The sequence below is a fragment of the Sphaerodactylus townsendi genome, linkage group LG14 (genome assembly GCF_021028975.2).
Source record: "Sphaerodactylus townsendi isolate TG3544 linkage group LG14, MPM_Stown_v2.3, whole genome shotgun sequence".
NCBI lineage: Eukaryota > Metazoa > Chordata > Lepidosauria > Squamata > Sphaerodactylidae > Sphaerodactylus > Sphaerodactylus townsendi.
Window position 1 is genome coordinate 10,266,136 of NC_059438.1, and position 26,093 is coordinate 10,292,228.

General features: G+C 45.3%; 1 protein-coding gene across 1 annotated transcript in view; it reads right to left on the reverse strand.

Annotated features, from left to right (window-relative positions):
- The window catches only part of PEPD (peptidase D), a 189,581-nt gene that overhangs the window by 142,122 nt on the left and 21,366 nt on the right, over nucleotides 1–26,093 (reverse strand). The window contains exons 4-6 of the mRNA XM_048515733.1: nucleotides 7,671–7,734; nucleotides 4,877–4,924; nucleotides 2,285–2,346 (exon numbers count right to left, since the gene is read on the reverse strand). Of these exons, the coding sequence (XP_048371690.1) occupies nucleotides 2,285–2,346; nucleotides 4,877–4,924; nucleotides 7,671–7,734 (174 nt within the window). The remainder of the gene's footprint in view (nucleotides 1–2,284; nucleotides 2,347–4,876; nucleotides 4,925–7,670; nucleotides 7,735–26,093) is intronic.

Consider the following 26,093-nt stretch of genomic DNA (forward strand, 5'->3'; position numbering starts at 1 on the left):
AGACACAGAGATATACATCCCAGGGATTGGTGTGTGTGTGTGTAAATGCACAACATATAAACGCCTGGCAAAAAGGAAGAGCATCAAAGCTTTAACAGAAACATCAACTTGTGGCACTGGAGTTTCTATCTGATCATGGAGTTAAAAGCAGTCCCTTCTGACAGTTTCCTGGCAGGCTCGCTTTCCATCCCCACCACGGCATTTACACAATGCTCCAAGAGCTTCTCATGCCTTATCACAGTAATGCAAACAATACTCCGACAAGGTAGGGCAGATGGAGGGTGAGGATGACAGGCTTCCTCAGAGCAACCAGTGACTCCCGAGGCAGAAAGGAGATCCAAACTGGCGACATTCTGGTAATTTTTTCATTTTCTTATTTAGGTGTTTAGACCCACTCTTGCTCCCCAGTGGATTCCCATAATAGATTACACCCCTCCTTCATTATATCCTCCAAACCACCAACCCAGTGAGGCAGGACAGGGTGAGTGCATGTGCCAGGCCCAAAGGTTACCCTGTGAGCTTCTACCGCAGTGTGGGAATTCAGGTCTTCCAGATTCCAGCCTGATACTTTAGCTCAGGGGTGTCCAACTCTGACGCTTCAGATGCTAGAAGGGGCTGATGGGAATTGTAGTCCATGAACATCTGAAGCACCAGAGTTGGACACCCCTGCTCTAACCACCTTGTCCCATTCTTACCATCACTATACTACACTGGCCTCCTCAACTCCCACCCCCCCCATTTCAGAGGCTCTTGATGGGTATGTGTGCTTGTGTATGTGTGTGTGGGGGGGGGGGCAAACAATACAGTCACCAGCAACCATTTTTGCCTAGCTCTCTGCCAAATGCCTTGGCTCGACAAACAACAGGCGCCAGATTGCCACGCACCTGGAAATATCACGGTGGCATCTAGTGTTTTCAGCAGTTAGTTTATTTTAGCAACTCTTGGTGGAAACACTAATGGTCGGAACCAACCAAACAGCTTTTCCATTGGTTAAAATGTGGGAAGAAATGGCCCCCCCTTTGACCACTAAAAAGGCTACATTTGGGGTCCTGGGACCTGCATGTAACAAAACCCATGTAGAATGAGTGCTGTAATAAGGAGGGGAACTGACCGAGATTGAACAACAACAAAAAAAACATGGGTGGATTCAGCCCGAAGCTCATTTGTCATTTTAGCACAGAATATTTTGTTGTAGGCCACAAAAATAAATGTGCATAAAGTTCTTGACACTTCATGTTTATATATAAACTCAATTATACACCAATCAGTGACGGTGGTGGATGAACTCATTTCTTAACCAGGTGCTTTTTATAGTGATATTCAGTAAAATGGAGCTTTTTAAAGCGATAATAAAATTATGAGAAATCAGGGAGAAGTTACTTTAGGTATGGAGGGTGATAACAATTAGGGTTATTGCTCTATTTATTTATACACCGCAACACTTTTGTCATAGCTTTAATAATAATGCAAAAAACAGTGAAGATACTGGGATCAGGTTTGTGGTAGCAATAATTATAATACGTGATAATTAAATATGAAACCCAGAAGGCTAAAAAATGAGGGAGGCTCCTCTAAATTTTAGGCGGACTCCTAGAATCAAAGAAAAGACCTCACTTAGGATGCTTCAGAGGTGGTAATTCTTAAATTAGATCTCCCAGTTCCTCACAGAAAAATATGTAAACTTGAAAAGAAAGGCACATGACAGGAACCCACTCTGGGACAGCGGATCTGCTTAAGATCCCTCTGCCTCAGAGGAGATCAGGACTGGACAGGCTTAGAAAAAAATCCCGTGGGCTTCTCTGCTTCCCTGAATATCCTCTTCTGAGTTCACTTAGTTCCCCCTCGCCTGTTTATTTGCGGCACTTAGCTGTTTATTCTTTTATTTTGGGGGAGGCAATCTTCAAAGCATCAAATATACGAGGAGTAGAGAATGCAGCCTGAGGTGGTGAAGCATTAAAATATCAATCCAACACAGAACTTTAAAAAGGGGGGGGGGGTGTCACAAAAAGAGAAGCCAGGAATCATTTCAGGGAGGCGACTGCCAACAAAAGGGGGTGGGAATTGAAAACATTTTACAAACATTTTAGGACACCTGTGCAGAAACGGCCTCTGGTGTATTCGTGAAAACATACAGAGGAATTTTTTAAAAAAAGATTACAACTGAAGTGAAAGTCAAAGCTATTTAGACCCCCCACACACTTTTCAAAGATTACTGGAGACAGGAACCCCCCCTCCCCTTTCCATTCATCTGGTGTCAAAAAAGGCAGATTGGAGGGCAACTTACTGGCTGATTCCTTCAAAGGAAGCTTCCTTGGTCACGCTCCCACTGTCTGTGTTCACTCCTCGCTGGAAAGACAAATGATCTATTATTCCCAGCTAAAAGTGCAGGTGTTTCAAGCTTTAAATTTAAAAAGAATAGTATATCTTCACGCGAAACGTCAAATGCTTGTGAAATGAACTGCAACGGGAAAGCTGATGTAAACACAAATGTATTGGAAGACTTTTGAGTACCAGAAAAATATTGATGGTCATTATTCTCCTTTCTTGTACACAGCACAACTATATCGCCCACCAACTGACGATAACAGTTTACGCAAGCTGGCAGTGAGCCCTTACACCTTACCCCACAATAAATCTGTCCGTCCTTAACAAGGTTGTCTGTTACAGGGAGAGGAGAAGGGAAGAAGAGGCCATTTTTGTATAACTGGGGAGAAAAGCTACATCCCATCAACTGAAATATCATGTAGCTGTTGTGCTGAGGTATTACTTGCAAATGGATTTGTTTGTCCACATAGGAAAACCCAACTGCGAATGATGATGCAAAATACAAAAGTGTGGGTAAGCTTAAAGGAACAGAAGAAAAGAGGAGGGAGAATCCATGAGGGGCCTGCTGGAAATAGCTCCTGCTACTGTTCTCCTCACCCGTCTCAGAGGAGTGACTCACATTATAAGGGAAAAGAGAGCTTTTTTTATAGAGTTCTCCATCGAAGAAGAAGGAGGAAGAGAGGAGGAGGAGGAGTTTGGATTTATACCTCACCTTTCTCTCCTGTAAGGAGACTCAAGACGGCTTACAAGCTCCTTTCGCTTCCTCTCCCCACAACAGACAGCTTGTGAGGTAGGTGGGGCTGAGAGAGTTCTGAGAGAAATGTGACTAGCCCAGGGGTAGGGAACCTGCGGCTCTCCAGATGTTCAGGAACTACAATTCCCATCAGCCCCTGTCAGCATGGCCAATTGGCCATGCTGGCAGGGGCTGATGGGAATTGTAGTTCCTGAACATCTGGAGAGCCGCAGGTTCCCTACCCCTGGACTAGCCCAAGGTCACCCAGCAGGAATGTAGGAGCATGGAAACACATCTGGTTCACCAGATAAGCCTCTGCCACTCGGGTGGAGGAGTGAGGAATCAAACCTAGTTCTTCAGATTAGACTCCACCTGCTCTTAACCACTATACCACGCTGGGTCTCCAGCTTTCTCCCCATCTCTCTACACCACCTCAACTTGGTCTACTCCTTCATTTCTTTAGGAATCTCCTTGGTGCACCCTCTCAAGGGACAGAAACTCATAAGAAACGCTTAAATTGCCAACAGCAGCCTCAAGACTTTGAGACAGGGTGGGATACAAATTGAACTAACAAGCAAACAGAAATTTAGTAGTCCATGCTGTCACTGTACTATCTGAGGGAACTGGGGACCAAATCTCTAGCAGATGAAGCATTTCTAGTCAAAATAATGAGTTGTCCTCTAGTATGACAGAGCCAAGAATTGGAGAGACCACACTAAAAGGCAGAAGCATAAGCAGACATGTCCTCCTTTTGTTTACAGTTGCTTGACACACATGCCACACACATACCCCTCTACAGCTATGTCTATCACTCACATCCTGGGCAGGTTTGAGCAAGTTACATTCCCTCAGCACTGGACTGTCCAAGTGTGTTCTGCATCAATGGACTAGATCTCAAGTATTTTGAATGGTGCAGAGGTATAGTTGGGATCTTGTCTCTTTCCTACTGCATTTCCCTGCAGGGTCCCAAAAGTTCACTTCCTCTCACAGCAGCCTTCTCCCATTTACTACAGAGATCATAGGGGCTTGTTATCCTCTTCTGGGCTGCTTTCGGGGATGGAGCAAACATGGTTTCTGTGAACTTTCAGAAATGTTAGATATTTTCATCCTACTGTTCTCCCCAATGGGGACCAGAAGGACCTTACATCACTTTTCTCCTTTCCACCATTTCATCCTTATTGTAAGGTAAGTTATAGGATGAACTTGCTCCATTCATGGTGGCACCTGAGCCAATGGGCAAGAAACACTGATCCAAAGCATGCTGCCAGGTGAAATGATTAACTGCTGTGTTTCTAGTTGGGGGGAGGGGAGAACCAGCAGCCAAATCCTTTATTGTAAAACAGCAACAGAAAAGAGACTATAATATTCATTAAGACTATAATATTATTATAAATATATTTATTATAAATATATTTATTATAAATATATTTATTAAGAGCAGCAGTGGCGTAGTGGCTAAGAGCATGTGCACTCTGATCTGGAGGAACCGGGTTTGATTCCCAGCTCTGCCACTTGAGTTGTGGAGGCTTATCTGGGGAATTCAGATTAGCCTGCGCACTCCCACACACGCCAGCTGGGTGACCTTTGGCTAGTCACAGCTTTTCGGAGCTCTCTCAGCCCTACCCACCTCACAGGGTTTTTGTTGTGAGGGGGGAAGGGAAAGGAGATTGTAAGCCCCTTTGCGTCTCCTGCAGGAGAGAAAGGGGGGATATAAATCCAAACTCTTCTTCTTCTTAAAATGCCCCAATAAAAATAATCAAAAGCTCTCATTTGTAGAACCAAAATATGCATTAACCAAGAACTGAACACACCACTTACCAGGGTAAGAAGAACAGAAGGGTTCTTTGAAGCCAAGACAGTTGCAATCTGTAAAACAGAAGCCACAGGCATCATTATGAACATTAGCACCAGGAGAGGCCACCAAAATGTCTATTTACATATTTAGGGGGAGGTCCATATCTCATGAGAATCTTACACACTTCCCCATTTAAACACTATTTGCATTGGGCAAACTGACCACCACTGTCTCACATCTTTTTTCTGCACCATTTTGTACCAATCACCTCACCGGGGGTGGGGGGGGGGGTCATTAAAAAAAAACTTCTAGAAGCCCCATAATGCAGAGTGCTAAGCTGCAGTACTGAAGTCAAAGTTCTGTCCACCACCTGAGTTTGATCCCGACAGAAGTTGGTTTCAGGTGGCCAACTCAAGGTGAACTTAGCCTTCCCTCCATCCAAGGTTGGTAAAATGAATACCCAGCTTGCTGCGAGTAAAGCTAGAGGGCTGCGGAAGCCACTTCAAGACTCCTTACAGGAGAGAAAGGCCTGGTATAAATCCAAACTTCTTCTTTTTCTTAGTTTTTGCTCCTAAAGTTTTGCCCACATCTACGGCTGGCATCTTCAGAGGCAAGTCACGGTAAGATGTGTTTTGACCAGACCATGGCCACACAGCCCAGAAAACCCATAAAATCTAGTCAGTTCTAGCCATGAAAACCTTTGACAATTAAATTATACACTGAGTAAATAAATATTTATCTTTGTCTGCCCTGTACCTATTGACCATCAATTCACCAGGTGCCCCTTAGTCCCAGTAAACATATTACGGAAAACGTTATCCAATCCTGGTTTCTGAAGTGTATAGGAGAGTGCATGACTCCCCCCCCCCCACCCCCACACACAGAGAACAAGTGCAGAAACCTCCTAAGCTCTGCATTTGTTGACAGCACTCTCCTGACAAATTGTCAATATATGTGGGTGATATTAAGCAACGAAGCGAGTGGTTTTCTGGCTTGAAATCACTTGTCATCCGCTCTCGCAGATAAGAAGTACTTAACTAGCACTTCGGTATTCGACACATAAAGCCCAATAACGAGAAAACCACGATTGCAATCCAGATATGTCAAACAGAAAAACCCCTTTCCCTGAGACTGCAGAGAGAACGAACAGATTAGCACAAGCGCTATTTCACAGGTATACTCAACTCAAAAATCAAACTATGCTTCGACGAGTAGCCAAAACAAAACAAAGATGAGATAGCTTTAGAGCAGGATGTTTAAACAGGGACCTGAAAGGAAGCATTCTTTAAGAATAAAGCTTAATTATCGTATTGTTATCACTACGGCAACAAATAAGGCAGGGGAGAAAGACAAAGGAAGCTCAACCAGGACTTTAACCTGGAGAACCAGGTTTGATTCCCCACTCTTCCACATGAAGCCTGTTGTGTGACCTTGGACTAGCCACAGTTCTCTCAGAACTCTCTTAGCCCCACCTACCTCACAAGGTGTCAGTTGTAGAGAGAGGAAGAGACTGTAATTGTGAGACTTTCTGAGGTTCCTTAAAGGAAGATAAAAACCAACTCTTCTGCTTCTTCTTAAAACACAGATGTAACTGGTCAGATGGTTTAATTATTAGTAACTCAAATTTATTCAGAGGGCTCCAGATACTCATGTAAACCTGGCAATTTCCATCTTGCAGATAAAGGCTTCAAAGGCATGAAGCATAGCTGTTAAAAGCATTGGCCCAGCCATGGGGTGCTCTAACTGCTGCATCTCAGAGTACTTTAGCACATATATCTCACTTTTTGTCAGATTCTGGAAAAAACAAGAATTTGAAAACTTCCGCATTAACAATAATGGAGTGCTATTTGATCAGAAACAGGCTCAAACTGCCACAACAGGAGCAGCAGCACAGTTGGACGTGGAGTGAGAGAAAAGAGAGTTTGGGATTTATGCCTTCCCTGTAAGGAGACTCAAGGGGACTTACAAACGCTTTTCTCTTCCTCTCCCCACAATAGACACCTTGTGAGGTAGGTGGAGCTGAGAGAGTTCCAAAGAACTGTGACTAGCTCAAGGTCACCGTACGGAACTGCTTGTTCGCTCACCCTCTTCTCATGTGTTCCCAACACTCAGACAGGGGGCACAGCAGTTCAATTGCTGAAGACGAGCCGAGAAGTCCTTCCTCCTCTAATCTTCTTCATCAAAGGGTTCGTCAACAGGGGCTTTTGCAAACACAATCACTGCTCCGAACCACGTTGTCCAAACAAAGTTCAAAGATTTATTGGCAAAAATTCCCCAAATTAAATCGTTTAATATATCAAATCTTAAAAGAAATGTCTAATACAAAATTAACACTCCAAGTCATGGAGGCGTAGGGAGCAAAAAACAAAACCGCAACCGGCTCGGAGTTAAAACACAGCCTTACTTTCCAGCTGTCTTTAAAAATCAATTACTCCGCTCAAGGGCGGACCGCCCCTTCCATCACTGAAGCCTGTGATAACCATTTTCAGGAGTGATTAGGCAATGAGCAAGATTGCAGGAGACAGTTCGTCGGGTAAAGTCAACCCTCATACAGTCACCCAACAGGAATGAAGGAGTGCAGAAGCAAACCTGGTTCACCAGATAAAAGTCCACTGCTCAAGTGGGGAATCAAACCTGGTTCTCCAGATTAGAGTCCACCTACTCTTAACCACTACACCATGCTGGCTCTTAAGTGGTGGGCAGCTCCCAATAATCTGTTTAGACCAGCAACCCAGATACCAACTCGAGACTTCACCTGGCCAAGTGTGACCCTTGAGGGGTCACATTAAGAAGTTGTAACCTGTGTCGTAGACTTACCTCATCTGTAAAATGTACTTCAGCAACTGCATACTTCTTCTTGAAGAATTCTGGAGGGTGGATCCTGTGGAAAACACAGAAAGACACATTTGATGGGGGTCATTTAGCAAGCCAGCCAGGCAGTGGCTTAGAATATTTTGTTTTTTTACGCTGACTCGCTTTTTGTACCACTCTCTCTTTCAACCAGGAAAGCAGAAAAGCAAACCAAGTTCTGCCCATTAGATTAATGCTACTCATATGAAAACACAGCACGTAAAATATCATCATCTATTTCAGAATACTGGGTTGGATCCCACAAGTCAGCAGAATCACAATTCCTCTTATAAACTCGGGGATTGGGTGGTATAAAAATCTAAATAATAAATAAATAAATAAAATAAAACATGGGGGCGGGGGGATACAAATAGGGTTGTTAACTCCAGGTTAAGTCCTGGTTTAAGGAGGGGAGGGACCACAGCATGGTATAATGTCATATAATCTACTATCCAAAGCACCCATTTTCTCCAAGGGAACTCTGAGATCTGGAGGTCAGCTGTAACTCCTGTAAATCTCCATTCCCCACCTGGCAACCCCAGTTCCTAAAGAATCCTTGTTTAGATGTGTAGTCAAAAGGAAGAGGAGGAGCTTGGATTTATACCCCACCTTTCTCTCCTGTCAGGAGACTCAAGGTGACTTACAAGCTCCTTTCCCTTCCTCTCCTCACAACAGACACCTTGTGAGGTAGGTGGGGCTGAGAGAGTTCTGAGAGAACTGTGACTAGCCCAAGGTCACCCAGCAGGAATGTAGGAGCACGGAAACACATCTGGTTCACCAGATAAGCCTCTGCCACTCAGGTGGAGGAGTGGGGAATCAAACCCAGTTCTCCAGATTAGAATCCACCTGCTCTTACCCACTATACCACACTAACTCACACATCCAAACCACCAAAGCAGCAACCTACATTCCAACCACCAAAGTTTAATATATTTAAATGCTGTAATTGACCATGTGTGGCTATTTCATGACCCCCCCCCCCCAAGAAAAATATTCCACACATCCCCATTTCTAGGCCTCACACTTCCACTATTGCACACTGCTGAAGGATTCCTTTATTTGGAGCTCGCCTCCGTCTCCCTTTGCCCCGTCTCTCTTGGCAGCTTTAAATCTCGGCTATAAAATGCAAACTTAAATAAATAAAACTGGGCTCTCTAGCTGTAAAATGGTAATGGCAAACTTACAGCCAGTGCTTGCAAGTTCTGCAGTACTGCAAATCACCACATCAAAACCACCATTTACATCTTGCTGCAGAAGTTCAAAACTAAACAAAAAAAAGAAGCCACCCGAAATCTTATTCATAAAACCGCAGGCGAGCTTTATTCCAAGGCCTTCCAAAGTCCCAATAGCTGCGGCACACTCCCCCCTCCTCTGAATGACAATTGGTGGCGTAATATATTCTGAAAATAAACCATTTGCTGCCTAAGATAAAGAATTCCCCGCTTTTGTTCACATCTGTATTCTGAGGATGCTTTTTCACTGAAAGGGAGCCAGAACAGTAACTCATGTAGAGACACAACGGGCAGCCTTTTCCAAATGAGCAATTGTGCCCCATTGCTGGATCGCTCACCGTGCAATTATGCCTAATGAGGGGGAGTTGCCTGTCCTCAATGAAGAATGACTGGAAAGAAGCAAGGTCAGAGCAGCCATTCACGCAGAGACCTGGATGGTGTCTTCTCCGTGGGTGATTATTTTGAGAACAAGGGAGTTTTTCATTATTCAATCTCTCTCACACACATAACTACAGGTTTACTCTTTTCTACTCCGTTCAACACATGCTAAGCAGTTGACAGGGACCCTCCAGTATCTCTGCTGTTGCTCCAGATATTCCATAGTGCTTCTGCAAGAAATTATTCCACACCAATTCCCTTCTCTATGGGGAATCTCACATGACAGGCACAAAACTACAAGAAACAGACAGGTTGGAAGTCTCTGGAAAAGAAAAACATGAACCAGGGTTGTTGTGGAGTGGACCCACTTGGAGAAGGGGTAGGGTAAGAAGGGAGCTAGATATATAAGCTCCTTAAGGGTCCTAATGCACTTCCCATGGGCATGTTTCAGAAGCATCAATAAGAAGCCTGGTCAATTCATATATTTTGTACATAAACCTGGTACCTTTCCAGGGTTTTCTCACCCGTTGCCAAAGGCCACTGGAAACTGAACTACTAGGCCCAGTGGCGTAGCACCCACGGGACGGGGGGCGCAACGCCCCGGGCGGAGCAGTGGTGGAGGCGTGGCCAGGCCGTCGAGGGGGCGTGGCAAGGGCATTTCAGGGGTGTTCCAAGGCGGGGGTGGACAATGCTGTGGCAGAGGTGCAGAGCACATGCGCACCCTGGGCATGGTTTCCCCTTGCTCCGCCTCTGACTAGGCCTGCTCTCTAACGGATATTGCGGTTACTTTTGAGTATTTAGGGCATTTAAGATCATTTATTGTTCTTTAGGAAAGCTTACCCTCCTTTTCTTAAAAAAAAAAAAAAGCTTCCAAAATTCTCTCCGTTTTATCCCCACAACAACCTTGCAAGTTAGGCTAAGCTGAAGCGGTGTCCAAGATCATCAGCATGCTTCCACGGCAGAATGGAGATTCGAACCTGGGTCCTTCAGATCCTAGACCAGGGGTAGGGAACCTGCGGCTCTCCAGATGTTCAGGAACTACAATTCCCATCAGCCTCTGTCAGCATGGCCAATTGGCCATGCTGATAGGGGCTGATGGGAATTGTAGTTCCTGAACATCTGGAGAGCCGCAGGTTCCCTACCCCTGTCCTAGACCAACACTCTAACCCCTACATTGTGCTGAAGTGTCCACTGAGTTCTAAGCATGTTAATGGCAGAAGTTTGCATGGATGACTTTCTATGGGCTGACTGGCCCGGGAGTTTTTCCAAGGAGCAAACAGCATCTGCCTCTTCGATAACTCCTTTCCCATGTAAGACATGCTGAAAAACACACACCCCATCCCACCCCCTTAGCAGCTTTATTGCAAACATATCACTCCAATGGGGCGGGGGGATGCCACAGGCCAGCTGATCAGCAAAACTAAATTAAGGGTTTCTATTGGCAACCCAACCGTCTTATTTATAGACCCGCACTGATCATGAGAATATGTCAGCTGAGATTTCCTAAAGTTGTTATTAAACGCTGACATCAAATCGAAGTTCAATCATCATCTAGGTGGAAGGACCCCAGGAACCGGAGATCATGCCCCCACTGGCCTGCCCTTACCACCCCACCACCCCAAAGTTTCTTGCAGGACTTTTAAGGCAATAATCAATTAAAATAAATGGAAGCAGGTAGGAAGGCTAGGAAAAACCTGTGCAGGCTTATTGGGAAGTGTTCTGTGTTCAAGAGTAGCACACGTTTCACTTTTCACCATGCAATTTAACACTTGTGTTCCTGCACTGCATCGATTATCCTGACCACTTTGAAGACGGTCAGGCTTGATTTCAAGCTGTACAAATATGAGATCCACAGCTGTACAAATATGTATCACAGAGTTGCCAACTCTGAGTTGGGAAATTGCTCAAGATGCAGGGAGGGAGCTTGGGGAGGGCAAGATGGGAGAGGAGAGACTTCAGCAGGATATAAAGCCACAGAGTTTATCCGACAAAACAGTTGGGAGAACTGATTGCCAATCATCTGGAGATCAGTTGCAATTCCAAGAAAACTCCAGGCCCCGCCTGGAGATTGGCAGCAATACCCCATCGATATCTGCTTCTGGACTACATAGTTGTAGGGGTTGAACTGATGTTTGCTACAACAAACCTGCAACCAATAAAACAAATTTGCCTCTCTCTGCAAACATCGCAGACAAAAGTGAAAGAACAAAAAGATGCATTTAGCTATATTTGCTTTTCCTATGTTCCAGAGCTGTCGCACTGTGTTATTTTACGCTGCTCAACTGTTTGATTCCATGATATGCTACACTCTTTCAGACAAACGTTTCTTTTTCTGAAACTGGCATCATCTGGGCTCCACACCCACTAAAAGCCTCTTGTTTAGGCTCATGCTTACCAAGGAATAACAGAGAAGAAGGGAGATTCCATCTTTGCAGAGAACACCTCTAACAAGCAAAGTTTTAACAATTTCCCCTAACTCCACATTGGCTGATGAAAAGGGGGAGGGGGGAGGGGTGTAGAATCTAATACTATGAAAGAGAATCTGGATGTCAGCTGATGGGATAAAGCTATTTCCTTCAAGGTCAGCTGGTGGCAGCAGAGAGTAAAGTCAAATGCATGAATGACTGAATGAGATAAGGCCGGGAAAACTGTGAACTCCTCATTGAGGTCTATACTCTTTTCCACTGAAAGATGACAGTAGAGTTGTATATTCCTCTGCTGAAAGCTGGACCTTCTTTGTTCTAGAATGCTTCGCTTGGGTCCTGGGGCTTACCTAGTTCTACCCCAAAGGCAGATGGGATCCGAGCGGAGCATTCTAAAACAAAGGAAGTCCATCTGGCAGATGGATATACAATTCTACTGCCTTTTTTTTTTGGTGGAAAAGAGTATAGCAACTTGAGGCCAATGCCAGTAGCAGAAGTCCTTCATTCCCAGTGCTGGGGACATGTTTTATCATAGGGTGTACACAGTCTATGCCAGGGGTAGGGAACCTGCGGCTCAAGAGCCGCATGCGGCTCTTCTGCCCTTTGCACTGGCTTGAGATCCACGCAGCCAGGGAGCTGCAACGGTTTCATCCTTGCCTACCCTGCAGGCAGCAGGGCAGAGCGCAGCTAACTGCCCGCCATGGATCTATACTGGGCCGCGTCGCCATGGCTTCCCCTCCTCGCCACTTCCCGTTGGGATCGGGTGGGCGCTTTCCTCAGCGGGACGGCTGAAGGCTGAGCCGCTGGCTTCATCCTTGCCCACCCTGCAGGCAGCAGGGCGGACGCATCCATGCGCTTCTCAGAATGAGTGGAGTAAAAGGTAAAAAAAAACCCAATATATACAGTGTTATCTTTATTTTAAATGTCAAAAATTATTTGCGGCTCCAAGTGTTTTCTTTTCCCGTGGAAAACGGGTCCAAATGGCTCTTTGAGTGTTAAAGGTTCCCTACCCCTGGTCTATGCATTTTGCAGATCAACGCTATCATTCTTCTTTCTGGAGTCTGCAGCTTTATGTATAAAGACTTTTGCCTAACGGATGAACACTTCATGCATCTGATGAAGTGAAGTCTGATTCGTGAAAGTATGTTTCAAGAATCCTCTCTGAAAAGCCAGCAAAGTTTCTGGCCCTCACACCATGCACTGGGGCAGCAAATGCCATTTATTCATGCACAGTGTGAGAAAACACTTTCTTTTCCATCACAGCTTGGGATAGTCCTAGTTGCTTGCATTCTGCCACATGAAACACAGCCTGGTATAGCTAGAACAGGCAATGTTACTGAGGCTGGAACAGTCCCAAAGGTGATTTATGGCTACCAAAAAGTTTTTAAAAGCACCCGGTGAAAAATCAGTTTGGGATGTTTTCATTCCCAACCACACGATCCAATTTTTATTAATTTCACAAATTCCGCTTTTGACATTATAAAAAATTCCTTCTCTCTCTCTCTCTCTCTGTAAAGGCCAAGCATAAAATGTTGAAAAGCAGTTGATTCATTTAAATTCTAATTACAAAAATGCCACTTAAATGTCAGCTTGTCAACCAGAGTAGGCAGAGTAGGCATTAAAAGGGCTGCTTCGTGTACGCCCAATTAAAAAAAAATACCTCAGCTTGAAAGGAAGACCAAAACATGTCCAGCTCCAGACTTTTTGAGACAGACAAGCTTCTGTCTGCCAGCACCACACCATCACTCGCTTTAGGAATGTATTTTGTGCTCTGTTCTCTATACTTTGTCTCAGGAAAAGATGTCAGTAGTCAGTTGAGATGCAGCGGTCAAGAAAACTGTATACTTCCACATCAGAATATAATCCCGTGTGAATTGTTCATTTTTACACGCTGCCTTTGTCAAAAGTCAGGTGGTATAAGAATGCATTACTGAACACGGCCCTCATATAATTAAACTAAATGCCAAAAAGTATTTTTACTTTACAGCAGATGGGAGGGAGCATGGCGAGGTAGGCACTATAACCCTGGCGGAGCATTCTACAACAAAGAGGGTCCGGTATGTTTTGTTCTGAAGCGGAGGAATATATAACCCTACTAATGTCTTTTTCTGAGACAGGTATAGCCGGTTCTACCAGGAGATAAGCTACTTAAAGGGGGTGGGGGATTACCTCGGAAACTACCTTACCGGTTTACAGAGGAAAGGTACACGCAGCACCGTGGTTAAAGTGTTGGACCACGATCTGGGAAACCCAGGTGCAAATCCACAGTCTGCCATGGAATCTCGCTGACTGACCTTGGCTCGATCACACTCTCAGCTTAATTTACCTCACGGGTTTGTTGTGAGGGTAAAATAGAGGACAGCAGAGAATTATATGAGTAGCTCAGGGCCTCTCATTAGGGAGAAATGCTATGTAAAAATGACATAAAATAATAGAGGCAAACAATAATGAAGCAACTATCAATAGTTAGAGGACTATGAACTGGCGCTCTATGGTAAAAAGTGTATCCATTCAAACAATACCAAAAATATTATGCCAAAGAAAACTAGACACTGGGACCTTTTTAGGATATGCAGAGCTGCAGACACTTTTTATTCCTACTTTGCGGTTATCAAGCTACAGGATTGCCAATTCTGAGATTGGAAAATGTCAGGAAATTTCAGAGTAGAGCCTTGGGAGGGTGGTATTTGTGGAAAGGAAGAAAGGCACCTCAGCAGGGTCTATCGCCAAAGAGTCCATCCTCCTATGCTGCCATTTTCTCCAGAGGAATTTGTCGTCCCCGTCGACCTCCTCCCAATAATTGGACTCGGGTTCACTGAAATTGATTTATTGCATCAGACTAAGAACCAGGTACACTCAGAGTTTCTTTGCTGTATCTAAAAGGTTCATGCTAAGTAGCAGCCTATATTTCATGCTATCCCTCCCTGTAACGATTTTCCTAAAAGTGGAAGCTTTCTCAGGCTGTGCAGCTCCTCCAAGGTCAGGACTCAGATAAGGGTCCAGATGCTGCCTTGCTATGGGAAGGAATGGTTATTATTAATCTCTAAACAAAGCAAGCGCATGCAAAAGCACTTGCCGGGCGCTCCTGATCTTTTCTGCCTTGTAGTTTGGAGATCAGTTGTAATTCTGGCAGCTCCCTAGGCTCCACCTGGAAGGTAAACCAATACCACTCTGCACAAATTGCTATAGAGGCTCCATCGAACCCAATATATTACACAATGTTTTCTTATAAAACCTCTAATAATAACCTTTCTTTTTCCTTACAGGTACAGTCACACATCAGTGAAAAATCCAAAAGACTGTAATTCTTTCTACTAAATAAATTTCAACAATAAAATACTTTGTTTCCTAGGGGCTTTCCCCCCCGAAATAGATAGAATTCAAATATTTATATTTCAAAAACAAAAATCCAAATGTTGAAGCTACCCATCAATGCCTCCAGAAGTATACATTCTACAGTGTTATCAGCATTCAACATCATACAAAAACAGTTTTCGGGGAATTAGCTTCCATTTGGGTTTAAATTTCGCGAATACTTCTTCAAGCCCAATATTAAGGGTAATTCCCCGGGAATACAGCAGTCTGTGCAAATGCACTTCCAAAGCTCCCCAGAGCTTAACAATAACACTCTCCAAGACTGTGGTTAGGTCTCTTGCTCCCAGACTCCACAACTGCCTTCAGCCTTAGCAACCTTATCCAACCACTAGTCTGTCAGTCACTCACACAAAGCAAGGCTGAGAGGTAGACAGAATGTAACTGGGCAGAGCAAAGTTACTCGGACTTAACTCCATTTATTTCAGTGGTGTGAAGATGGGAGAAACTGTAACTGGGGCAGCACACATCGGGCACTTCCGCACTTTCAATCCACATTCACAATTGTTTGCTAGTGGATTTTGCTATTTTGCGCAGTAAATCAGCTGCAAAGTGCATTGAAAGTGGACTGAAAGTGCATTATTCTGCATGTGCGGAAGGGGCCTAAGAGAAACAGCATAGAAACCCCATGCTCAGTCAAACATCTGTAGATTTCTGTGTATTTTTACCATCTAAAAATTTATAGTTTTACTTTATTTTATGGGGTTTCATATTGTCATGTTTTAGTATGTTATTGTACACAGCCCAGAGCCCTTCAGGGGTGGGTGGTATATTAAGTGAAACAAATAAACAAAAACGAACATCAGCTAATGGGATCTTCAGGAAAGAGACATATTTGAGTCCAGCAATACCTCAGAGATTCTCACTAGCTCAGTGGTGGCGAACCTATGGCACGGGTGCCAGAGGTGGCACTCAGAGCCCTCTCTGTGGGCACACACGCACAGAGTTTGTCATGTGGGGGGGGCCGAAAACCCCACTGATTTTCATGGGAACTAAAGCATGATCCTTTACCTGGGAGTAAGCTCAGTTGCTGGCAATGGGGCTTGCTTCTGAGTAAACCTTCCTAGGGTCGTGATTCATCCATTCGAAGCATTGCATGGTTGCTTCACTAAGTTTACTCCCAAGTAACGCGTGCCTCGGAGCTAACTGTTTTTTCTAAACTAAAACCTCAGTATTCAGGTTAAATTGGCACTTTGCGATAAATTAAGTGGGTTTTGGGTTGCCATTTGGGCACCCGGTCTCGAAAAGGTTCGCCATCACTGCACTAGCTTAACACACACACCCCGCCCCTAAATCACGTTGGTCTCTAAAGTGCAACAGGACTTAAATCGAGCTTTTCTATTGCAGTCTAGCATGGCTCCCCTCTGCAACTATCTTCTTGGAAAAGAGAAACTGAATTAATACCCTGTCACGGCAGCTTGAAACCAGAAGCCTTCCTGACAGTCCGGCCACCTGCAAGTTTTTAATGAATATGTAACGAGGCCAAATTGCACCAGTCTCGCATAATCTTGATCTGCTAAAGGCTGCCTTTGGCAAGAAAGTGCTGCACTTTTCCATTATCACACCTGTGAATTGCATCCTTAACACACAATGTACACAAAAGGCCAACCCAACAACTCCAAAAGAATTGGTATAAGAATGCCAGACAGAAGGGCTGAAAGATACTTATTCTGCGCCTCCAAGACTATTACAAGGAGACCTTTGCGCTGGCCTAGCATAGTCGTGTCTCCTAAGTAATTTGTAAGAAGTACTACCAGAAGCATGCATTATCAAGAAAATTTATCTCTACTGAAGAAGAGGGAAATGTTCTGGAAGGTCAATACAAGAATAAGGCAATATGATGAAAATGGACATTTTAAAAAGTGTCTGCCCCAATTAAGTTTTTCTGTCTAATTTAAAGACTATGCAGCGTGAAATGTGTAGAAGTTGCAGCATAAGTCTGTTTAAAAATATGCTGCAGATCTCCACAATAAACACATTTGGAGTGAAACTGCGCCTTAAACATTTCACTCATTCCAAGAAAAAAAAAACTGATTCACAGGAAGTTTTTCACTTTCTCTCAGCTTCTTGAAATTTAGAAAACATACTTTCTCTCCCTCCTGCCCCAAGTTTTCTCAGGTCTTCACATCTCTACCTTGAAGATACTTTGTGTAGCCAGCAGTGGCTAGTTGGGATTCAATCATTCACAGTTGGGACACAACAGAAGTCTGATCACAAAAAGAGACCCAAACATGGAAACAAAGAAGACCTAACTTATTTTATTTATTTACAAAATGTATGTCCCACCTTTCTGTCCTGTTCAGAGTCACCAAGGCAGATAATGGATTTTTAAATTGAACAATAAAAATACTTATTTAAACATTATAACCTCGCAAAAATATGCCATTAAAGCAATTTAAAATACACATACCAAAACATTTTTGAAAACCAGTAAATGGAACACTGGTTCCCTCTGGATTACCAGTGGTGGTGAGGAAGTGCCTTCAAGTTTCAGCCAACATACAGCACCCCAGTGCGGCTTTCAAGGCAAGGCCCCTTCCACACAAGCAGAATAATCCACTTTCAATCCACTTTCAATGCACTTTGAAGATTGAAAGTGCATTACCCTGCATGTGCGGAAGGAGCCCAAGAGATGCTTAGAGGTGGTTTGCCATTGTATGGTTCTGCGTAGGGAAAATACTAACCAGGGTTAGCCCCCACCAATCAATCAATCCTGTTTGATGCCAGTTTGTAAATGCAAGTTCACTGAAGTCTTTGGCTAATTAAAAGGTGTTTCTGCGGGCGCGGGGTGGTAAGGAAGAAGAAGAAGAAGAAGAAGAAGAAGAAGAAGAAGAAGAAGAAGAAGAAGAAGAAGAAGAAGAAGAAGAAGAAGAGGAAGAGGAAGAAGAGGAAGAGGAGGAGGAGTTTGGATTTATATCCCCCCTTTCTCTCCTGCAGGAGACTCAAAGGGGCTTACAATCTCCTTGCCCTTCCCCCCTCACAACAAACACCCTGTGAGGTAGGTGGGGCTGAGAGAGCTCCGAGAAGCTGTGACTAGCCCAAGGTCACCCAGCTGGCGTGTGTGGGAGTGTACAGGCCAATCTGAATTCCCCAGATAAAGCCTCCACAGCTCAGGCGGCAGAGTGGAGAATCAAACCCGGTTCCTCCAGATTAGATACACGAGCTCTTAACCTCCTACGCCACTGCTGCTCCTAATCAGGGTTTGCTTTTTTACATTGAACCTGTAGCATTATAATTATGTATTATTTTAGGCTTTATACCATCATAAGCCTCCCTGAGCCCTTCTTTAATGTGTGTGTGTGTGCGTGTGTGTGTGTGTGTGAATGTAGCTAGTGAGGCTGTATTGAGTTTCCCTCCCATTTCTGATATTATTTTTGATAATTTTTACTGTATCATTGCAAAATTATTCAGCTAGCATTAGGTATAGTTAGTTTAGGTTCAGTTCGGTTAGTGATGTGTTCCTGTATTTAGATTTGTCATTAAGCTAGGTTTTTGTACCAATGTGGCTGTAGTTTATATTGGGGATTCGTTCTTGGGTCATTGTGTTTTTCTGTAGTATGCTACAGAAAGAGAAAGTCGCCATCTATCTTATTATTGTTTGCTTACGCTGCTAGTGATGTCTGCTGTTATGAGTATTGTTGCTTTATATAATTTATGATGTTACGATTACTGATGTTTCTTTTGCTATAATTCTATGTCGAAATGCCATGTTCATTGTTGTTTAGAATTGTAAGTTATGCTATGTTTATTGATTCTATGTTTATTGATGTTATGTTTATTGATGGCGGTTGTTAAATGTTATGATTATGGAAATTGTCATTTTGCAGCTGTTGTTCACCGCCCTGAGCCCTCCGGGGGAGGGCGGTATATAAATCTAATAAACCAAACCAAACCGAAGACGGCCACTGGTTTTAACTGCACTGTTCATGCAGCTACGTTTTTTATTATGCCTGATACTTTTAAAAGCTGCAAGCAACCCTGGGGTGCGCCACAGAAATGAAAAGAGCCGACAGCCTTGACTGGAAGAGAAGACTCTTCTTGCACACCACGGTGAAGACGAAAACGCAGAGACTCCAGAAATAGCATTTTGAAACTGCAATTCTGAAGAGAGTGCGAAAAGCTTCATTTAGAAAGGTAAAAAAACAATGCAGAGGGTAACCCAGCCAAGCTGAGCAGGAAGCCATCAACAAGGCATGAAAAATGGGAGAGAGGCGAGAGGGGCATTTGAAACGCTGTCAAGATACTCGCCAACACGCCCGCTCCTCGTTAGAGTAACATCAGATGCACAGATGGCAAAGTGTTAACTAAACAAGAGGGTGTCAAGACCGGCTAGGAAGAACAACGCGGGGGACTTCAGTTGGCACTAACAGATGTTTCCGACAGTGCCAAATATTAAAACATGCAAACACAAAACCCAATTCTTCCCCATATAGCAAGCAAGTTCTCTCTTCAAAATTTTGCAGCAAAAGAGAGAGAGACAAAAGTTACACAATATTAAGCCATCCCCATTAGACCGGGCTGTATCACGAACCGTTTCTCATGCTGGCACAGAGATGAAGCGCACCTTCACCTTTCACAAATGGGTAGCAGGTGCTTTATGGGCACATTATCAGGTATCTAACAGGGGTACTTGAGAGCCGTAGGGTGGAAAAGGTTGTCAAGGGTTCCCCATTTGGACCACAGTCAGGCCTGCACGAAATCAGAACGCTTAGGGGAGTGGGGAAAGAAAGGATGTCCGCCACGGAGGAACACACCGTTCTAGAAAATCTGCTTCAAACCTTCAGACAGGCACAGATGGTACACTTTCATTTAAGGAGAGGGGAATAAAATCAAACAAAACCGATTAAGCGTTTATTGCACTACACCGAAGAACATCAGGAAAGAAACCACCAAGAATAGCTAAAAGGAAGAACTCTAGCCTGTCTGTAAATGACTCCCCCTGGACTGAGATTTCTGCAGCCGAAGCACCTCGGTTTTACTGGGTTTTCTAATGAACATTCCAGAACACTAAAAAAATTGGCAGAGATTAAAGAGACTTTTCCAGGGGACCTGGATTTGGAAGCTGTCTCTCATCATCTGGGGCAGAACAAACTTCCCTCTAATACAGTGGTTCTCAACCTGGGGGTTGGAACCCCTTTGGGGGTCGAACGACCCTTTCACAGGGGTCGCCTGAGACTCTCTGCATCAGTGTTCTCCAGCTGTAAAATGGATAAATGTTAGGGTTGGGGGTCACCACAACATGAGGAACTGTATTAAAGGGTCGCAGCATTAGGAAGGTTGAGAACCACTGCTCTAATAACAGTCTCCCTTGTAGGACTGGTTTCCTATTTCATTATACCAGTAATAAAGCCTGTTGTGCAACAAAATACGACGGGCTCTAGAAAACTGAGTTGTCGCCAATACGCCAGCTCGTGCTTGCGTTAGAGCGGCCTGCCCCCTCTGCTCATGCGCCAGCGCAGCTCTTTAAAAAACTGCCAATACGTCTTGCCTTTTATATCGATAAATTATTTATTTATTTATTTATTTATAATCAATTTTATATACCGCCCCTCCCCCGAAGGGCTCTGGGCGGTGAACAACATAATCATAACAGAAATAACATTAAAATCCCAGTTAAAACAGCGAATTAAATAAAATTACAGCTAATCCGACAAATTTCATAAAGCGTGGCCACACCCACCCTGGGAAACCCAGACCCAAAAAGCTGAGGGGCCTCCACTGCACAAAGGTGGGGCCCAGGCCGAAAGGAGGGGAGGAGGGAGGAGGCTGCGCACTTCAGCCCAGTCAGCCCCTCCCAAGCGCCCAGTGCGACAATTCGATCTTACAGGCCCTGCGGAACTCTCCAAGATCCCTTGGGGCCAGGATAGCTGAGTGGTAAAGTGTTCCACCAGGCAGGGCCAAGGACTGTAAAGGCCCTGGCCGGAGTAGAAAACCAACCGCATCTCATCGAGGGGGCTAGGGGACAACCAATAAGTTGGCCTCTACCCGAACGCAGAGGCCATGAGAGGGACATATAGGGTAAAGGCGGTCCCGAAGATGCAGAAGGTCCCAAAGACAGCGTAAAGTGCCTTAAAGGTGAAGTACCCACACCTTATGAATGATTAAGAACTCAACCCGGAAGCCAGTGCAAGCGCAGCACAGGTTAGATATGTTCTCTAAACGCACCACCTGTGAGCACACGCGCCGCTACATGTTGCACATAGTTTCAACTTCCGGATCAGGCCGTAAGGGGAAGGCCCAGCAGTAAGAAGCCGAGTGACAATAGTCTCGCCTAGAGCTGCCCGGTGGAGGGGTCACAGTGGCGAGGCCTGCCTGGGAGAGGACGGGGGCCAACCCCCGGGCCTGTCGAAGATGGAAGAACGCATAACCCGGGTTATATGGGCCACCTGGGTCTCCATTAGAAAGAGGCGAATCCAGGTGGACCCCCAGGCTGGGGCCGGAGGAAGAAGGCTAGTGCCAATGAAGCCCCCTCCCACTCCAGTGACTGAAAATTCCCCGCCTCCCAGTGGCCCAGCCAAAGGATCTCCGTCTTCGATGGATTCCAGTTTTAACCTGCTCTGTTGCAATGGCTCATCCAGCAACCGCCTCCAAGCAATGCTGTAGAGCTGCAGGAGTGACAGCTGCTCCCCCCCTCCCATCCCAGCTGGGAATAGGCTGAGTGTCATCAGCCATACTGATGACTAGATCAGCCCAAAACTCCGCATACCAACTGAGCAAATTAGTGGCATATAGATGTTAAACAATGGCGGGGAGAGCAATGTACCCTGGGGCACACCACACTGAAGTGGGCACCTCTGGGAGGCTTGGTCCCCCACACCACACTTGCTGACTCCGGTCCCGGAGGGAGCGAGAGACAATCCACTGGGGACAGTGCCCCTTTTGAGCTGACCAGGTGGTGGGCCCAGGTGCGTGAGTCGACCATATCAAAGCCTTCTGTTAAGGTCCAATAATACCAGCAGGCGCCGATCCACCTCAGTCAAGTTGTGTCTGTGAGGCGTGTCCGTGATAAGCTGACAAGAACAGTCCCTCCGTCCCATGCCACCCCTTGCGGAAGCCTTAGGACTGGAAGGGATCGAAAGCCTAGCTTCGTCCCTCCAGGAAGCCCTGAAGCTGCTCCAACACCACTCTCTCAATTACCTTCCCCAGAAGCAGAAAGATTCGAGGCAGGCAGTGGTGTGAATCCTGGATCCTAGCGATGGTCTTTTTTAGAGTGGGGCTGGGACCACTGCCTCCTTCCAACCCACCCGGAGAGACTCCCTTGCTCAAGGGAGCCATTGATCTTGCTTCAACAGGTGGGGTCGTGGCTCCTCCTGCTTGAGCTTCCAGCCAAGCCAGGAGGGGCATGAGATCCAGGAAAGGACAAGTAGTAGGTCTAACAGCAGCCCAAGGAACCCCCTGTAGGACACTGGCGGGAGAGCAGGGAAAACTGGGCCAAACAAGGGGCGGGAGGCAGCAAGGGAGCCTCTAGTTACAGCTAATTGCTTATTCCAACACAGAAGGAAGGTCCTGGCTGAGGAGCTGACGCGACTTTATCTGCAAAAGAGCACCAGCATTACCTCACAGCTAATAGCCAATTGAGAATTTGCCAGAACCTGCAGGTGTGAGGTCCAAAGTCCGAATTAGGCAGGAACAGTTGTGCCAGGCGGGAGCTGAGTCTGCAGAGAGAGAGGAGGAGAGGAAGGCTCTCGCCCGCCTCTTTTGTCGCCATCTCATGAGCCCCTTCATAAGCGTCCTATAAGATGTTGGCATTAGCTTCGTCCATGAAATTTCCCTCCACACTTCATCTAGTGCGTCCCAGGTTCCCGTTTCATATGCGGCGTAGCTCCTCGGTATACCGCAGACCCAGCCGTGAAGCCCGGGGGCCTTGAAGGGGCCTTGAGGGCAACAACCCTCAATGGCATGCGGAAAGCCGGGCATTTCGATACTCCCACCTACTCATCCGAGTGTGCCGGCAGGTTCAGGATCCCATAGAGGCATTGGGAAACCAAATTGGATCCATAAGTCTCCAGCAAGGCCGGACCTTAAATGAAGTCCGATAAGCCTAGACGGGGGAGGCATGGCAGGTCCATCCGAACCTTCAGGGCATAATGGTCGGACCATGGCACTCTATCAATAGAGGATACGACCATATTGCAGAAAAGTGCCACCACTTCCACACAAAGGTATGCATCACAGGCACAACCACAGCAACAGGTTTAGGCTAAAAGACTTCTCTCTCTGATACACCTCTGAAGATGCCAGCCACAGATGCAGGCGAAATGTTAGGAACAAGATCTACCAGACCACGGCCACACAACCCGGAAAACCCACAACAACCAGGAAAGGAGTTTGTAAGATGCCTTGAGTATCCTTACAGGAAAGAAAAGCAGGGTATAAATCCAAACTCTTCTTCCAAGAGTGGGATCTATGACATTATTCCCTTCAGAGGCCCCTCCCTTCCCCATGCTCCAACCCCAAATCCCCAGGAATTTCCCAGGCCAAAGCTGTCAACTCTAATTTACATATTGTTGAAGGCTTTCACGGCCGGATTCCACTGGTTGTGGTGGGTTTTCCGAGCTGTGTGGCCGTGGTCTGATGGATGTTGTTCCTAACGTTTCAGCTGGCATCTTCAGAGGTGTATCACAGAGGGAAGTCTGTTACACACTGTGTCCTATGAGAAGGGAATGTTTAGTGGGGTATATATTGTCCATATCCCAGGGTGGGGAACCAATCAGTAAGTGATTGGGTGGAACTTGTTATGCAAAGATGTGGTTGCCATCGGGTAAAATCCACCAGACCACGGCCACACAGATCCACCAGATCACGGCCACACAGCCCGGAAAACCCACCCCAACCAGTCTAATTTACGTGTATGGTGGTTTATGGCAAACCAGTTATCTGTATCTTTAAGAGTGCAATGTCAACGTTAGCCCAAATAAATTCAAAAATACACACGTTGCACCGTGTGTATTTTTGAATTTATTTGGGCAAACCAGTTATCGGTGACATACAAAGGCAGGCATCAGGTAACCATAGATGCTTTTCTTTCCCCTAATTAGTATCCTGAGAAATCATCTTGAAAAATCACCTAAGTTTAAATAAGGCCCCCTCCCAATCTGAATTAATGTGTCAAGGGGAAGTGTTAAACCTCCATCCCTGTATCACAAAAGTAGGGACTGGGGGGGAGGAGCTACATAGATGCACAACCCCAATACAAGCTGGTTTGTGTACATTTTTATTTAAGCACTGTCAAAATGGGACCCTGAATGCAGCCAGCATGAAATTTTAACAATAAACGGTCAATGTCTTTGGCAGAAATAGTCGCACTCTTTTGAGACCAGGACGGGGAAGAGAAAGACCACACCTGCCTGCATAAAAAGACAAAAGGCTCAACAATCATCAGACTCCTGAAAGAAGGATTTTGCTTCTCTCCACTGTTTGGGAATGCAATTCCTGAGAGAACCCAACATTCTGTCTTGTTTGCAGCTTGGGACAAGGAAGCCATTTGCACCCTTACTCGAATGAGCCAGAAACAGAAGTGGAAGAGGCAAGCCCTGGGATAATGAGCGCCAACCTGGCAGAGAAGATCCACACCTTTTAAAAAGGAAGAAAGGAGGATAAAGCAAAAACTTGCAAAGCTCAGTGCAAATCCTGACTCACTCCAGGACATTTCAGCCCCAGCAATACATCCCTGTAAGACAATTAAGTTATTGCGCCATATGCGGTTCACGGACCAGCTGCTGTACAGTATGGTTTGCTTCAGAAAATAACTTCAATCAATACACTGACTCCTTCTGTCAGTTATAATTAAGGGGAGGTAAATGGCAGGTGCAGCGTTAATTAACAAAACCGAAGCCTCCAAGAGCAAAGGATTCCACCACAGCGGGGGAAGCCTTAAATCAGACATTCCAATGTAGAGGCCGCTTTTGCTCAAAGAACCAGCATGAGGGACAGCAGACGGAAAAAGCGAAGCGAGCCAGCATTAAGAGAGGGGGACTCTGATCTGGTGAGCCAGGTTTGATTCCACACTCCTCCACATGAAGCCTGCTGGGTGACCTTGGGCTGATCACAATTCTCTCAGAACTCTCTCAGCCCCACCTACCTCACAAGGGGTCTGTTGTGGGGAGAGGAAAGGAAGGAGTGTGTGAGCCACTTTGAGACTCCTTACAAAAGAGATAGGCGGGGTATAAATCCAAACGACTACTCCTCGTCGTCTTTGTCATCGTCTTCATCCTCACCATTTTCTTTTCAGTTCCAAAGGAGTGGCAGGCAAGAGGTATGAATTAACAGTGGCATACTTTGCTTCTGTATTGATTTCTATATTTATAAACTGATAATGTTCCTTGGGAACCCCAAGAATCTTACAATATCATCGCTCTGACCATTTTAATCCTAACAAAAACTCTATAAGGGAGATAAGGCCTAGAGAGAAGAGCTGCCCAAGCATAGCATGACAAGCATTTTATTGTCATTGTGCACGCACAACGAAATTTACAGCAGCATTCCTCGATGCACACAATTTCAGACTCATACCCCATCCTCACTTTCCCCTTCCTCCACCCATCCCTACACAGCCCCAAACACATCAACACGAAGTCACGGAGTTCAGCATAGCCACAGCTCTAGAGTAGAAGCTGTCACCTGGCAAACTTCCATGGTGGAGTGAGGATTCAAACCTGGGTCTCCCAGATTCTAGATCAACACTCTAACCACTACATCACACTATCTTTAATACGGTCTGAATTGGAAAACACATCAATACGCATAAAGCGAGATCTAATTGACCATGTCTGTTTGCATAATGAAAGCACGATATTTTTTTCGGGATTAATCACTCATGAATAGTTGTTGAACTAATACTGCGGTGGGTGTGAGAAGCAAGGTTCACTTAACACACCTCAAATGTAGTATTTGGGATTTTATACTTATCTGCAATGTCCTCGTTTTTAATTGTGGTATTTTTGTTATTCAGAAATGGTGTTTGGTAAGCCTTATTATTATTTCAG